General features: G+C 51.3%; 2 protein-coding genes across 4 annotated transcripts in view; one reads left to right on the forward strand and one right to left on the reverse strand.

The window, feature by feature from the left end:
- Positions 1 to 6845: 6845 nt before the first annotated feature.
- Positions 6846 to 9976, forward strand: TLX2 (T cell leukemia homeobox 2). The gene is made up of 3 exons (XM_032243422.1): positions 6846 to 7566; positions 7993 to 8230; positions 8336 to 9976. Exons 1-3 carry the CDS (start codon positions 7167 to 7169, stop codon positions 8550 to 8552), a joined length of 855 nt encoding a protein of 284 aa, XP_032099313.1. The 5' UTR covers positions 6846 to 7166; the 3' UTR covers positions 8553 to 9976.
- Positions 9977 to 10472: 496 nt separating this feature from the next.
- The window catches only part of DQX1 (DEAQ-box RNA dependent ATPase 1), an 8919-nt gene continuing 4912 nt past the window's right edge, over positions 10473 to 14479 (reverse strand). For 2 of the 3 annotated variants that reach the window (XM_032243429.1, XM_032243426.1), the window contains 4 exons: positions 12642 to 12761; positions 12283 to 12473; positions 11427 to 11623; positions 10473 to 10942 (listed from right to left, as the gene is read on the reverse strand). In XM_032243429.1, coding sequence (XP_032099320.1) covers positions 10786 to 10942; positions 11427 to 11623; positions 12283 to 12473; positions 12642 to 12761 — 665 coding nt within the window. In that variant the 3' untranslated portion in view covers positions 10473 to 10785. The remainder of the gene's footprint in view (positions 10943 to 11426; positions 11624 to 12282; positions 12474 to 12641; positions 12762 to 14479) is intronic. The other variant, XM_032243428.1, reaches the window with a different exon arrangement.

A 14479-nucleotide genomic window follows, 5' to 3' on the forward strand; every position in this document is an offset into this window, starting at 1 on the left:
ACCTCAAAAAGACTTTCTGGAGAAAGTGGGACTTTGGGCACAATTTAGACTTGGGGAAGGGGTGGAAGTGCGGTTGAACAGAAAAGAAAGGACGTGGAGGGGAATGACCAGAGGACAGGAAAGAGGCCAAGATGTAGATTTGAGAATGGTGATAGAAAAAACAGGGCTGCGGCCGGGCGCGGTGGCTCAAGCCTGTAATCCCAGCACTGTGGGAGGCCGAGGCGGGTGGATCACGAGGTCAAGAGATCGAGACCATCCTGGTCAACATGGTGAAACCCCGTCTCTACTAAAACTACAAAAAATTAGCTGGGCATGGTGGCGCATGCCTGTAATCCCGGCGACTCAGGAGGCTGGGGCAGGAGAATTGCCTGAACCCGGGAGGCGGAGGTTGCGGTGAGCCGAGATTGCGCCATTGCACTCCAGCCTGGGCAACAAGAGCGAAACTCCGTCACAAAAAAAAAAAAAAAAAAAAAACAGGGCTGTAAAGAGTTGTGATTTTTAGCCTGAGGGCAATTGAGAGCTAGGGGACTTTTTTGAAGGGAGGAGGTTATCCTGTGACAGGGACATTTTTGTTCACTTCAGAGTGAATATGCAGCAAGAAGTTACGAGATTAGTGATTAATCAACTATTCTTTACAGCCACTATTTACCTACTTCCCTGGTCCAAGCCACTATATTCTCTGATTGTAGTGGTTTCTTGACTGTTTTCCTTGAGTCCCCCTTCACCTGTTCTCAACATAACAGCTCAGTGCTATGTTTCTCAGTGCTGGTGATTCTGATAAAACATGGAACACAAAGGACACAGGACAATTTTTGAGGTGTGGAAATGTTTATTATTTATTTGAGACAGGGTTTCTCGTTGCCCAGGTTGGGGTGCAATGGTATGATCTTGGCTAACTGCAGCCTCTGCCTCCCAGGTTCAAGTGACCCTCCTGCCTCAGCCTCCCGAGTAGCTGGGATTACAGGCACCCACCACTACACCCGGCTAATTTTTTTTTTGTTGTTTTTTGAGACGGAGTTTCGCTCTTGTTACCCAGGCTGGAGTGCAATGGCGCAATCTCGGCTCACCACAACCTCCGCCTCCTGGGTTCAGGCAATTCTCCTGCCTCAGCCTCCTGAGTAGCTGGGATTACAGGCACGCGCCACCATGCCCAGCTGATTTTTTGTATTTTTAGTAGAGACGGGGTTTCACCATGTTGACCAGGATGGTCTCGATCTCTTGACCTCGTGATCCACCCGCCTCGGCCTCCCAAAGTGCTGGGATTACAGGCGTGAGCCACCGCGCCCGGCCACACCGGGCTAATTTTGTATTTTTAGTAGAGAAAGGGTTTCTCCATGTTGGTCAGGCTAGTCTGGAACTCCCAACCATAGGTGATCCACCTGCCTCAGCCTCCCAAAGTGCTGGGATTACAGGCGTGAGCCACCGTGCCTGGCCATGTTGGTTTCATGGGTATATACATATGTATATTTATATATATCCATGATGGTTTCATGAGTATATACATATGTCAAAACTTATCAAAGTGTACACTTCAAATATCTGCTGTTTATATGTCTATTATACCTCAAGAAAGCTATTAAAAGGTTGAAAAATTAGGTTGTTTCTTTTTACTGTTTAAAACCAGTTGAGAGCTTCCTTTTTCTTTTTTTTTTTTTTTTTTTTTTTGAGACGGAGTTTCACTCATGTTACCCAGGCTGGAGTGCAATGGCGCGATCTCGGCTCACCGCAACCTCCGCCTCCTGGGTTCAGGCAATTCTCCTGCCTCAGCCTCCTGAGTAGTTGGGATTACAGGCACGCACCACCGTGCCCAGCTAATTTTTTGTATTTTTAGTAGAGACGGGGTTTCACCATGTTGACCAGGATGGTCTCGATCTTTTGACCTCGTGATCCACCCGCCTCTGCCTCCCAAAGTGCTGGGATTACAGGCTTGAGCCACCGCGCCCGGCGAGCTTCCCTTTTCAATCAGAATAAAAGTCAGTCTTACAGTCTTAGATACACCAAGATATTCTTCCACTATCTCCCCAACTTGAAATGCTTAGGTATCCAAAATGGCTCCCTCTTCTTCTTTTAGGTCTTTACTCATGAGGCTTCTGTGATCACTCTAGATGAATAACAACTCACCACCCCTTTTACTTCCTTGATTTTTTTTTTGTTAGCATTTATTAGCATTCTTAGCATCTATTATTATTTAATATACATTTATAATATATTAGAAATATTTTCTAGTTATTTTCTGAAAATATTTTCTAGAAAACATATTTCATTTTTTTTCGTTTTTGTTTTTGTTTTTTTTTTTGAGATGGAGTCTCGTTCTGTCTCCCTGGCTGGAGTGCAGTGGGCCGTGGTGTGATCTAGGCTCCCTACCACCTCTGCCTCCCAGGTTCAAGCGATCCTCCTGCCTCAATCTCCTGAGTAGCTGGGATTACAAGCAGATACCACCACACCTGGCTAATTTTTGTATTTTTAGTAGAGACGGGGTTTCAGCATGCTGGCCAGGCTGGTCTTGAACTCCTGACCTCGTGATCCACCCACCTAGGCCTCCCAAAGTGCTGGGATTACAGGAGTGAGCTGCTGCGCCCAGCCTATAGTTCCTTGTTTTTAATCTGCCTTTTCCACTAGAATATAAGCCTCTCAGTGGCAGGGATTGTTTTCCTCTGTTGTGTTCACAGATATAGCTCCAGTGCCAGGTGCATAGTAAGTGTTCAATTAAAATTTTCTAGATGAATGTGTGAATGAATCCAAGTGGTGGTGCTGACAGCCTCAATTAGGGTTTTAGCAATGTCAATAGAAAGGAAGGGCTGTATCTGAAACATTTCAAAGGAAAGTATAATAGGAGGAAGTAGCCAGGAACCTGGCTTGGTAGGCCTGGGCAAGAGAGTGAATGAAGAGCTTTGGAGGGAAGCTTGTCCTCCAGCCTGCTGGACTTAAGGTGGCTGCAGGGAAGTAGGGGGAGCTGGTCAGAAGGCTAGGAGAGTGAGTGGTGGGGCTGAAGTGTCAGAACCAGGGATGGAGGTCTCAGAGTTATTTGGCTGGATATGAGAGTTGGGACTTCTGGAATGGGTGAAACTTGAGCAGATGTAGAGATAAAGTTCATGCCTGTAATTCCAACACTTTGGGAGGCTGAGGTGGGTGGATACTGGAGTCCAGGAGTTGGAGACCAGCCTGGGCAACATGGTGGGACTCCATCTCTACAAAAAGTACAAAAATTAGTCTGGCGTGGTGGTATGTGTCTGTAGTCCCAGCTAGTTGGGAGGCCGAGGTGGGAGGATCACTTGAGGCAGCAGTGAACTGTGGGAGGTTGAGGCTGCAGTGAACCGTGATCGTGCTGCTGCATGCCTGAATGACAAAGTGAGATCATGTCTCTCTTTTTTTTTTTACTTTTTCTTCTTCTTTTTTTTTTCTTTTTGAGGTGCTTTTGTGTAAAAGATCCTGTCTCTTTAAAAAAAAAAAAAAGAAAAAGAAGAAAGAAAGCTTAAGTCTGAGCTCTGAAGAATCCTCACAGTCTTCAGTGGAAGAAGCAAAATCAGTGGAGGAAAGACATAAGTGTGACTAAGATGTGGAATAAGATAATATTACAAAAGCCAAAGGAAGGGACACTTTAAGAAATGGTTGATGATCAACAAAGTAAAACATGTCAGGGAAGTCCTAGAGGAGGGATACTGAACACTGGAGCTCTCTGAGGAAGGGTTACTACAGTAAGGGCAGCTTGCACTGGGTTAAAAAAAAGACTAAATGATGAGGAAATGGAGGCAGTAGGCATGAGCAATAACAAGGAAACAAAAAGCATGATCTCTCTTGAAGAGTCAGGCAAAGATTTGTCCAGATGATAAAGATCTGAGACAGCTGAGGTAGGAAAGACTAAGTTGATGAGAGCCACGGACACACAGGACATGGTGAGACAGATCCAAAGCAATATGCACGAGCGGGTACTCATCACAGCACCTCTATCTTCAACATAAACCAGCAGGAATCATCATTTCCCTGTGAATCAGAGACATGGAGGCAAGAAAGGACATTTCAAGCCAGGTTGGGGTGGTGGTGCACATCTGTAACTCCAGATACTGAGGAGGCCAAGGTGGGAAGATTGTTTGAGCCCAGGAGTTTGAGCCAGCCAGCCTGGGCAACATAGCGACACTCTGCCTCTTAAAAAAAGAGTAAGTCCTAAGACTGTGGTCTGGCTGACATAACTGGATACCATCTGTTCTTGAAGTGGGGCACTAAAATATTTTTAAAACTCTCCAGAATACTTGTATGAACTACTGAGTTTGTGACCATTCTCCTTAAATGATTAGTTGGACAGTCTCTGGCTGATAGTATCATCTATGCTGACCTCAAAAGGTGGCGGTGTACGGGTCTGCATGACGTTGCCTTTTTTTTCATTTATTGATTCATTCATTGATCATTCAAGGAGGATTTATTTAGGTTGGCTGGAGACACACTGGTTATCCTCCCGCCTCCTCCCCCTCCCCCGCCCCGGCCCCCAGACTCACCCTTCAGAGCAGAGAAGGACTAGCAAACTTCTAACCTGTACACCAGTCCCCTTCAGAGACTATATTTCTTTGCTATCTCCCTTGTTCCCATCCGGGGGAATCAGCCCTTGCTATCAAGGAAGATTTTTTTCGTTTGTTTGTTTTTTGTTTGCAATGGAGTCTTGCTCTGTCTCCCAGGCTAGAGTGCAGTGGTGATCTCGGCTCACTGAAACTGCTTCCCAGGTTCAAGTGATTCTCCTGCCTCAGCCTCCCCAGCAGCTGGTTAGGTACCTGCCACCATGCCCAGCTAATTTTTTTGTATTTTTAGTAGAGATGGGGTTTCACCATATTGGCCAGGCTGGTCTTGAACTCCTGACCTCAGGTGATCCGCCCCCACTTGGCCTTCCAAAGTGCTGGGATTTTAGGCATGAGCCACCATGCCTGGCCTGAAGAGTTTGACTAAACAGGTTCCTGCTTCCTTGCAGCCCTCTCAACTGGTGAGAAAGGTGCATGGGTTTCTGTAAAGGGATGGGGAGGTGATAATGTGTGTCTTCTCCATCAACGTGAATTGATGCTAAATTGATAGGAGCCCCCAACATCTTTCAGAATGGGCTGTGAGTAGGGGCTGAGGAGGAACTGGACAAATTGGATAGTAGAGGTGGTCAAGGTGGGGGAGGTTGACACATATTAATGCCCACTGTTCCCCTCACTGCCTCCTGTCCCATTTATGGTTCATGTACTCTAGACATAAGGCTTCTAACAACACTGGCATGCTGGTGGAGAGAGCTCACTCTTCTTTCTCTTCCTGCCCAGATGCCCAAATATTCCTGGTTCCCAGGGGAGAAAAGACCCCCTCACCCTGCCCCAGGCACCAGGCTGCCAGCCCATCTGCTGGGAAGAAAGGAGGGGGCAGCGTCTTTCCCATGGGATCCTGGAGAATCGGTTTGAAGATCAGTGCTTTCAGGGAGATCCAACTACTAGACTTACAAGGCATTTCGGTTCACACGGGAAACCAGCAGGATGGAGCTGAGCATGGGGTGGGCTGGGGACCAGGGTAGAGGGCTCACACAGCCGGGTACCTTTGGCCACCACGTGTAGGAGGTAGGCTAGCTGCTCGTTGGTGCCCACCCGCCATCGCAGGATGGTAGAAGCGCCCCCCTCTCTGAGCCCAGTCTCACCGGCTCAGAGGCGCCAGGCCCCCCCCAGGGGCCGGGGCGGGCCGGGGAAGGTAATGTAATTCCGGCCCAGCTAACCCGATTACTGCGGCCTGCACCGGGCAGGGCGGCGACGGAGGCGGGTCTAAGGCTCAGGGGCCCGCCCGGCTGGGGTCCCATCCCTTGGAAGGACGCAGAGTTCACACACTCCCAGCTCCTGGATCTACGGCCAGAGGTCACAAGGTCACCAAGTGGCTTGGGTCTTTTCCCACCTCCCTTCTCTGACAGCTCCAGGCCATTTTCTGAGTTTGGGTGGGGTAAAATGTTTATGGGAAACAAGGCAGCCAGGATTCAACCAAGGCCTCAGTGAGGTCCCACGTGTCCCCTGTGGTGAGATTTAGCCCTCCCAACATTGAGGAGGAAGAGTGTGAGAACAGACTTCCTAGGCACAGAATTGAGGGGCAGAGTCCTGCATTGGGGATTCACCGCCCTTGGGGTGCGGGGTAGAGCGCCAGCCCCAAGAACCCGCCGGCCTGATTTGGCCCGGGTTGATTCAAGGGTCCGCTTTATACGGATTTCGGAAAATCGAAATTCTAAGAAACAGGACACCAATTACCGGTGCGCATAAACGGGGCCAGGGTGACCTACAGGAGAGGAAGGCGCACCAGAATCGCCAGCCCATAGCGGTCGTTCCCCGCCCTAGCCCCTGCCGTTTGCTTCTCACACCTGTTCTTTTCCTGGGCCTGCAGCTCACCGGGCGCCGTTCCCCAGCCCGTTCTTACGCAGCGGGGAAACCACAACGAGATTTGGTCTTCGAGGGCACTTAGGCGGGGACCACAACGAATCCGGGAGTTGGCCAGCAGGATCCATCGAGAGGCGAAGAGTGGGGGCTGGGGGAGGAGGAACCAGAGGAGGAAGCCGGTGAGGCGGAGGCAGCCCAAAGGCAGAATCCAGCAAGGAAGGAGGCGCGGTGAGCATCTCCGCTGACTCAGCGGCCCTTGCTCTGGCCCCTCCCGCGCTGAGCCTGGTTCCTAATACCCTAGCCCCCTGTCCCCCCGCCCCGCACATCTCCGCCAGCCAGCCTTCGCCCGGCACTTGGCGCAAACAGGAGTCCCTTCCCCTTTAACTGCGGGGCCCCGCCCCTGCCCTACCCCCAGCCCCCACTACCCACCCGGGCCGATCTGTCAGTCCCTGCCCCAGCCGGAGCTGGCCAACCCTCTCTACCCCGGACTTGGGCAGTGGCCCCGGCAGCCCTGCGTCCATTTGCGCTTGAGAGCCAGCAAGGAAGCTCCAGGGGCCCCAGCCGGCTGTGCTCCCCCGGGATGCAAGTCCCTGCGCCGACGCCCGGCAGCGGCTGGCACGGGCGCGGCTGCTCCGGGTGCACAGGGATGCTGCTGTTCCGGGGACCCCGGCGCCCCGCCTTGGCCAGCCCTGCCGGCCCCTGAGGCCACTGTCTGGAGCGCGCCGCCGCCGGGTTTCTGGAGCTGCTCGAGGCATCCTCCCCAACCACCAAACCTCTGGCGGTTCTCCTCCGCCGGGACGGATGGAGCCGGGGATGCTGGGTCCACACAACCTTCCACACCACGAGCCAATCAGCTTCGGCATCGATCAGATCCTGAGCGGCCCCGAAACCCCGGGGGGCGGCCTAGGCCCGGGTCGTGCCGGCCAGAGTCATGGGGAGAGTGGGGTGTTCTCGGGTGGATACCACGGAGCTTCGGGCTACGGTCCCGCCAGCTCACTGGCCCCGCTGACCGGCAGCTCCGGAGTGGGCCCGGGCGGCGTGATCCGTGTCCCTGCGCACCGCCCGCTGCCCGTGCCACCGCCCGCGGGGGGGGCACCTGCGGTGCCTGGGCCTTCGGGTTTGGGCAGCGCCGGAGGCCTAGCGGGAATCACCTTTCCCTGGATGGACAGCGGCCGCCGCTTTGCCAAGGACCGGCTCACGGGTGAGGTTGTCTGATCCCTCCAGCTTCACGCCCGACTCTGATCCCGTCTCCTCATCTCTTAGTTTTCTGCTCCAACTCAAGGACCCCTTTCACACCTCCCCCCAGATCTTCCCAGGGGATCCTCCTCCAGCTCGAATCTCTGGGTCCTGCCGCCGGGAGGCTTTGGGGAGGGAGCTGCCGTCGGTGCCCGCGCCCTCTTCTGCAGTCCCACTGTCCATGAGCGGGGAGGGTAGGGTGAAGTTACGGGGGACGTCTCCCCTGCATCCCAGGGGAAGGGCCTTTCTTGGCTATAGGCCTCGGCTGACGCTTAGGGCCAGGGTAAGGACCGGGCGCGGGAGCTCTGCGGCATGGACAGCCGCGTGGTCTTCTCAGTGGCACCTTGGGCCACCCTGCAAACCCTGCCCTGCTCTTTCTTCCTCCCGGTAGCCGCGCTCTCGCCCTTCTCGGGGACGCGCCGCATAGGCCACCCCTACCAAAACAGGACCCCTCCGAAGCGGAAGAAGCCGCGCACGTCCTTCTCCCGCTCGCAGGTGCTGGAGCTGGAGCGGCGCTTCCTGCGCCAGAAGTACCTGGCCTCGGCGGAGAGGGCGGCGCTGGCCAAGGCCTTGCGCATGACCGACGCGCAGGTCAAAACGTGGTTCCAGAACCGACGCACCAAGTGGCGGTGAGGCGCGGCGTGGGCGAGGGCGGACGGGGGTCCCCTGGACTGGCCCAGTGAGAAACGAAGCGGCGGGGGCGGCCCTGGTGACCCCACGTCTCCCTCCCCCAGGCGCCAGACAGCGGAAGAGCGCGAGGCTGAGCGGCACCGCGCGGGCCGGCTGCTCCTGCACCTGCAGCAGGATGCGCTGCCAAGGCCACTGAGGCCGCCGCTGCCCCCGGACCCCCTCTGTCTGCACAACTCGTCGCTCTTCGCGCTGCAGAACCTACAGCCCTGGGCCGAGGACAACAAAGTGGCTTCGGTGTCTGGGCTCGCCTCGGTGGTGTGAGCGACGCCAGTCTGATCGGCGTGGAGCGCAGGGCCCTGAACGGTGGAGCGCGCAGCTGCCTGTGCCCATGGTTGGTGGCAGCCAGGTGCGTGAGGAGCGGCAGCCCTTGAGGCTGTCGTCGAGGGCTCCTCCGCCACCGGCCGGCTCCCAGGCCAGCGTTGCGCGGATGCACTGCCAGCTCAGAGGTGGCTTTCCCGCCATTTTTCACTTTAAGGCAGTTACGCCGCTGCTGGAACCAGAGGTGCCCAGAGGGCGGGACCTGTAGGACGGTAGCCAATGAGGTGCAGGGAGGGGGCCGGGCTGGCCAATGGGAGCTGCTTTAATGACGGACTCGGAATTCTCTGGCGGGTGGTCGGGAGCTGGGGCTCTGCAGGGCGCTAGGGGCTCGGTGCCAGTGGGGTCTGTACCAAAGGTGTGAAGGAAGGAAGACGCCAATGACGGCGGAGCACTGGAGGGGGTGCTGGAGCGCGAGAGGCTGGTTGATTGTGACTGGAACCAGAGGGTTGTCCACCCTGGGTGTCTCATCCCTCAACAGTAAAATAATCGCTAAGGATTTATTTCTTCCTGACTTTGAGCCTTGCATTGTCATATGTGTTCAGCCTGCTGGCCACATCCTCTGACAACGCCCCTGGGCAGGAGGCAAGTCGGATACTTATACACCCAACGAAAGAGAAAATCTAGAAAGAAAATCTGGCTCTGGTGTCACATTGGGACAGAGAAGGGAAAGGAGGAAACAATGGACAAAGTTAATGGGCCCAGTGGAGTTAGGGTGAACAGAATTTGGAAAATACTTTGGAAGTAACAAGCTTAAGAAGAATCAAAGGTAATTCCAAGACTGGAAATGCGCAGCCTCAGGAAATCAATGGTGCTGTGGATGCTGAAAGGGAAATTGGGAAGATTGGAGCAAGATTTACTGTATAGGCAAAACTAAATGTTATATACCTACAGAGAGTAAATCCTGGAGAAGTGCCTTTGAGGGAGATCAGCTGACATCCACATAGAGGTGGACCTAGATAGAATGAATGAGAACAGATAGAATCTCTGAGGGAGGAAACTCTGAGGAGAAAAGCAGAGTTCTAAGGACTAAACCTTTTCACCAAATTCGACAACCACGTTTGCAATGTGCAAGATGAAGGAGAATACCTAAGTCCAAGGGCAGGTGGGGCAGAGTGGCTCATGCCTGTAATCCCAGCACTTTGGGAGGCTGAGGAGGGAGGATCATAAGGTCAGAAGATTGAAACCATCCTGGCTAACACGGTAAAACCCTGTCTCTACAAAAAATTAGCTGGATGTGGTGGCACATGCCTATAGTCCCAGCTACTCTGGAGGCTGAGGCAGAAGAATTGCTTGAACCCAGGATATGGAGGTTGCAATGAGCCAAGATCATGCTACTGCACTCCAGCCTTGGCAACACACCAGACTCCATATCAAAAAAAAAAAAAAAGAAAAGTCTGAGGGCAGAAAATGGGGAGGGAAGAAGAACCCAGGCAGAAAGAAAGGAAAGCATGATGTCTCTGAAGTTGTTAGAAAGATTTTAGCTTGTGGGTGTGTCAGGGCTGCTGGGAAGCTTGTTAATAGAAAGTCTAGCTAGTTAGGGGATGATCGTATTAGCCTTCAGGTTTAAAAAGAAATTGGATTTAAGTTGTATGAGGGAAGATTTCGTCTGATTCCTCTAGCACCCCCATCCTTCCTCTCCTGGAGGCTGGTGCACTGTGACAGAGGGAAGAGAAGCTGGGCTAGAGACCAAATGTAGGCAGACAACTTATGTCTGTGCTAGTGACAACTATGTTGGTCATAGCATGAAGGCCTGATTGGAGATGGGAAGAGGCTAGAGACTATAGTTGGAGGAGCTGGCCCTGGTTCTTTACTATAGTATCATCGCTGATTTTTGGATATGGCACTGCAGGACCAAACTCAAAATTGGCATCAGAAAAATCTTTAATAGACCACAAGTGAGTACAAGAATGGGTTTGGCAAAGTTAGGAGAATGGGGAGCATGTCAGTCCCTCTCCAATAAATAAGAGAAGGCTAAGGAAGGAGTCCTACCCTATGTAGACTGTGGTTTACCCCATTCTCTCCATTCTCAGCCCACCATTTCTTGAGACTCAGGTTCCAGGGTTTACATCTGACCCTAAACTTTGGGCTTCTAAATCTGTCTGGCTGCTTTGGTGCCATCCTGAGGAAGAATCTAATGTGATGAGATGAACCCAGCTTCATTCCATAGGCAGGCAGGTCACTGCAGGACACAGGGATCTCTGAAATCCTGGGCTGAGGATGATTTGCTCCCTGCTGAAGAATCTGCCATTCCTTCCTTTAGCTGGTTCAGGAGGTCTTTGCTCTCACTGGGAGGCAAGTTACTCAGGAAGTATGGAGGGGCCAATTCCACCAGCCTAATAGAGAGATTCATAGTTAGATGATCTGCATCTTCTCTCTATCTTTCTCTTTAGAGAGAGAGTCTCGATTTGTTGCCTGAACTGGAGTCGGTGGCATGATCATAGCTCACTGTAGCCTTAGACTCCTGAGCTCAAGTAATCCCTCCCCCTCAATCTCTCAAGCAGCTGGGACTACAGGTACACATCACCACACCCAGCTAATCTTTTAAAAATAATTTTTATAGAGACAGGGTCTCAGTATGTTACCCAGACTGGTCTCAAACTCCTGGCCTTAAGCACTCCTCCCACCTAGGTCTCCAAAGTGCATCTTCTCTTACAATGCAGACTCTTAAACATACCAACCCTTCCACAAATCCTGTCTCCTCAAGTCATGTTTTTACAAACTATTAAGATCGCTTTTTCTGTCTCTCTAACTCCCCAGCCATAATTTTGGCCCCAGGGAGAGGAATAGGCAGTGTAGGAGGTGTGTCAGGGAACTCACATCTGTGGTTGGATCTCAGAAACAATGGAAAGGCAGTTGTCTTTGGATATGGTGAAATTGTGGTAGAGCACCCATGGTGGGGGTCTGGCAGGAGCCCTGCGGCTTCGGCTTCGGTAGCAGCAGTATGAGGAGAGCTGGGCCACATGCTTATGGGTTAGGAGTAGGTAATTTCCAGTCCCATCTGTGTCTCTGGCCACCTTATTGAAAGGCAAAAATATTGGTGGAATAAATAAAAGGGAAGAGGCAGGCAGTAGAAAAAAAGAAAAGGGGGTTGAGAAAGAATTAGTAAGGATGGTAAGAGTATTAAAAGTAAAGCATAACACCTCTAAAAGTAAAGTATAACAACTCCAGGTGTTATATGGTCTCTACTATACCTCATTGCATTTTCCATAGCCCCTTATACCCTAAATCCTCAAGGGAAAAGTCCGTTCTGGTTCTAAAGAATCTTTTTTTTTTTTTTTGAGACGGAGTTTCACTCATGTTACCCAGGCTGGAGTGCAATGGCGCGATCTCGGCTCACCGCAACCTCCGCCTCCTGGTTCAGGCAATTCTTCTGTCTCAGCCTCCTGAGTAGCTGGGATTACAGGCACGCACCACCATGCCCAGCTAATTTTTTGTAGTTTTAGTAGAGACGGGGTTTCACCATGTTGACCAGGATGGTCTCGATCTCTTGACCTCGTGATCCACCCGCCTCGGCCTCCCAAAGTGCTGGGATTACAGGCTTGAGCCACCGCGCCCGGCCTTAAAGAATCTTTTGAATGGCCACATGGACACTGATTTCAAAGTAACATACCAATATTTGTTCTCTCTGCCTTTTGCTCCTTTAATCACCCTCACCCCCACCCTTTCCTCTAACCTTGAGAAAGTATCCTGACACCAGTGCTTTCTGAAGGTCTCTGCGATTCTGCTCAGAGCCAAAGGCTGGTTGGGACAAGGGAAGTTCAATTTGTTGCATGAGTTCTAGGAGCTCTCCCCGAAGTTTATGGGCTTGGCACAATGATGCCCAATTCAGACCTCGAGCCTGGCACCAAGCCTCATCTGCTCCACCTAGGAGAGGAAAGGGACCAACTAAACTGAAGTCCTTGAGAGCCCTGAAAGAACCCAACCCTTAGCCAAAGGGCATCCTCTTCCTGAGCATAGAGATCTGTCAGCTGGTTGCATAACATTTCCCCTCTTTGGAAAATCTGGGATTCTATAAGAGGATGCAGAGCTCACTTTGTATAAAGGCTTCATACACCTGGATCAGAGAACTGTGGTCACCATCTGTGTGTTCCAGGGCCCGACGCAGGGCAGCTTCTTCTGCACAGAGTGGAGGACGGGTAAACCCAGGGGCAGCTGGAGGCAGAAGAGTGGAAGGTAGAATCTGCCATTTGGGAAATGGGAAGGGACAGTAGTACATGTGGAATGCTGACAAGGCAGAAGTGTCCCTTTGGGAACTTTATTCAATAGACATAGATAACTTTTAGGTGCTATGTACTTTATTAAACATTGAGGATAAATAAATGAAAGACAGTCTCTGCCATCAAGGAGCTTCAAGTCTGGTGGGAGAGACCAACAGGTAAGCAGACTTGATGAGCATAAGTGTTTGTATATGGTAGTGTGGAAACAAAGAAGAGGATATCTAGTCCGGGCTTTAGGTAGTGAGGATGTGAGTGATATAAGAGAAAAGGATGAGGACCCTTGGGCTAGAATTTGAGATTTGAGTAGGAATTAGCTGAATGGAGAAGGGGCAGGGAGTATGTTTTAGACTGTGGCAATGACACGGCACGTAAGTTAATAACCTAGCGTATTTGGGGAACTACAAGCCATCTGATATGAGTGGAGGGAATGAAATGACACATGGCAGAATGGCGGGAGATAAAGCTGGAGAGGTAGGTACGGGTAAGATCATGAGAGGCTGGAGTACTGAGGAAAGGAACTGCCTTTAAGGTAAAGGTAAAGAATAACTGTTGAAGAGTTGGTTTTTGTTTGGTTTGTTTTTTTGAGACAAAGTCTCATTCTCTTGCCCAGGCTGGAGTGAAGCGGCGTGATCATGGCCCAGTGCAGCCTCAACCTCCCGGGCTTAAATGATCCTCCTACCTCAGCCTCTTCGGTAGTTGGGACTAACAGGCACATGCCACCACACCTGGCTAATTTTTTGTTTTTGTAGAGGTAGGGTTTTACTATGTTGCTCAGGCTGGTCTCAAACTCTTGAGCTCAAGTGATCCTCCCGTCTCAGCCTCCCAAAGTGCTGAAATTACAGACACAAGCCATCATGCCTGGCCGAAGAAGAGTTTTTAAGCGAGAGAGTCCATGTGTCTGAAAAAGTTCACATTACTAGTTAAGAGGCTACTGAGGAAATCCAGCTGAGCAATGAGGAGGAACTACCATCGGCAGATCCTATCTACCATATTCACTGGAAGTGAATATGGAGAACAGCAGATGAATTTAAAGATATATATGTGTGTGTGTGTGTGTGTGTGTGTGTGTGTGTGTGTGTATGTGATGTGTGTATATATATGTGTGTGTGTGTGCGTGTGTGTGTATATATACACACACACACACATTTAGGAGATAAAAATGAAAGAACCTGGAGAAAGATTGGTCTAGAATGATGGTAGTAGAGCAGCAGAGATGATAGTATTATCTGAAACTCAGAATCTAGAGAGAGGAAAAAATTTTGTGGTGATGGTGGTGAGGGAGTGGTTTAATAGAGCTTTTGAGTTCAGTTCTGAGCTGAGGTACTGTTTTATTCTGGTAGAGATGTCCTTTAGGGGCCGGGCACGGAGGCTCAGCCTTGTAATCCCAGCACTTTGGGAAGCTGAGGTGGGTGGATCACCTGAGGTCAGGGGTTTGGGCCATGGGGTTTCAGCATGGCCAACATGGTGAAACCCCATCTGTATTAAAAATACAAAAATCAGCCGGGCTTGGTGGTGTATGCCTGTAGTCCCAGCTACTAGGGAGGCTGAGGCACGAGAATTGATTGAACCTGGCAGACAGAGGTTGCAGTGAGCTGAGATTGCGCCACTGTGCTCTAGCCTGGGCGACAAAGTGAGTTTGTCTCAAAAAAAAAA

The sequence above is a fragment of the Sapajus apella genome, unplaced genomic scaffold (assembly GCF_009761245.1).
Source record: "Sapajus apella isolate SASKATOON/1434 unplaced genomic scaffold, GSC_monkey_1.0 scaffold52, whole genome shotgun sequence".
Lineage (NCBI taxonomy): Eukaryota > Metazoa > Chordata > Mammalia > Primates > Cebidae > Sapajus > Sapajus apella.

Coding starts and splice junctions, on each gene's coding strand:
- TLX2 (XM_032243422.1), top strand. CDS start 7,167: ATGGAGCCGGGGATGCTGGGTCCACACAACCTTCCACACCACGAGCCA. Junction 7,567..7,992: donor TGCCAAGGACCGGCTCACGG/GTGAGGTTGTCT, acceptor TCCTCCCGGTAG/CCGCGCTCTCGCCCTTCTCG. Junction 8,231..8,335: donor AACCGACGCACCAAGTGGCG/GTGAGGCGCGGC, acceptor TCCCTCCCCCAG/GCGCCAGACAGCGGAAGAGC.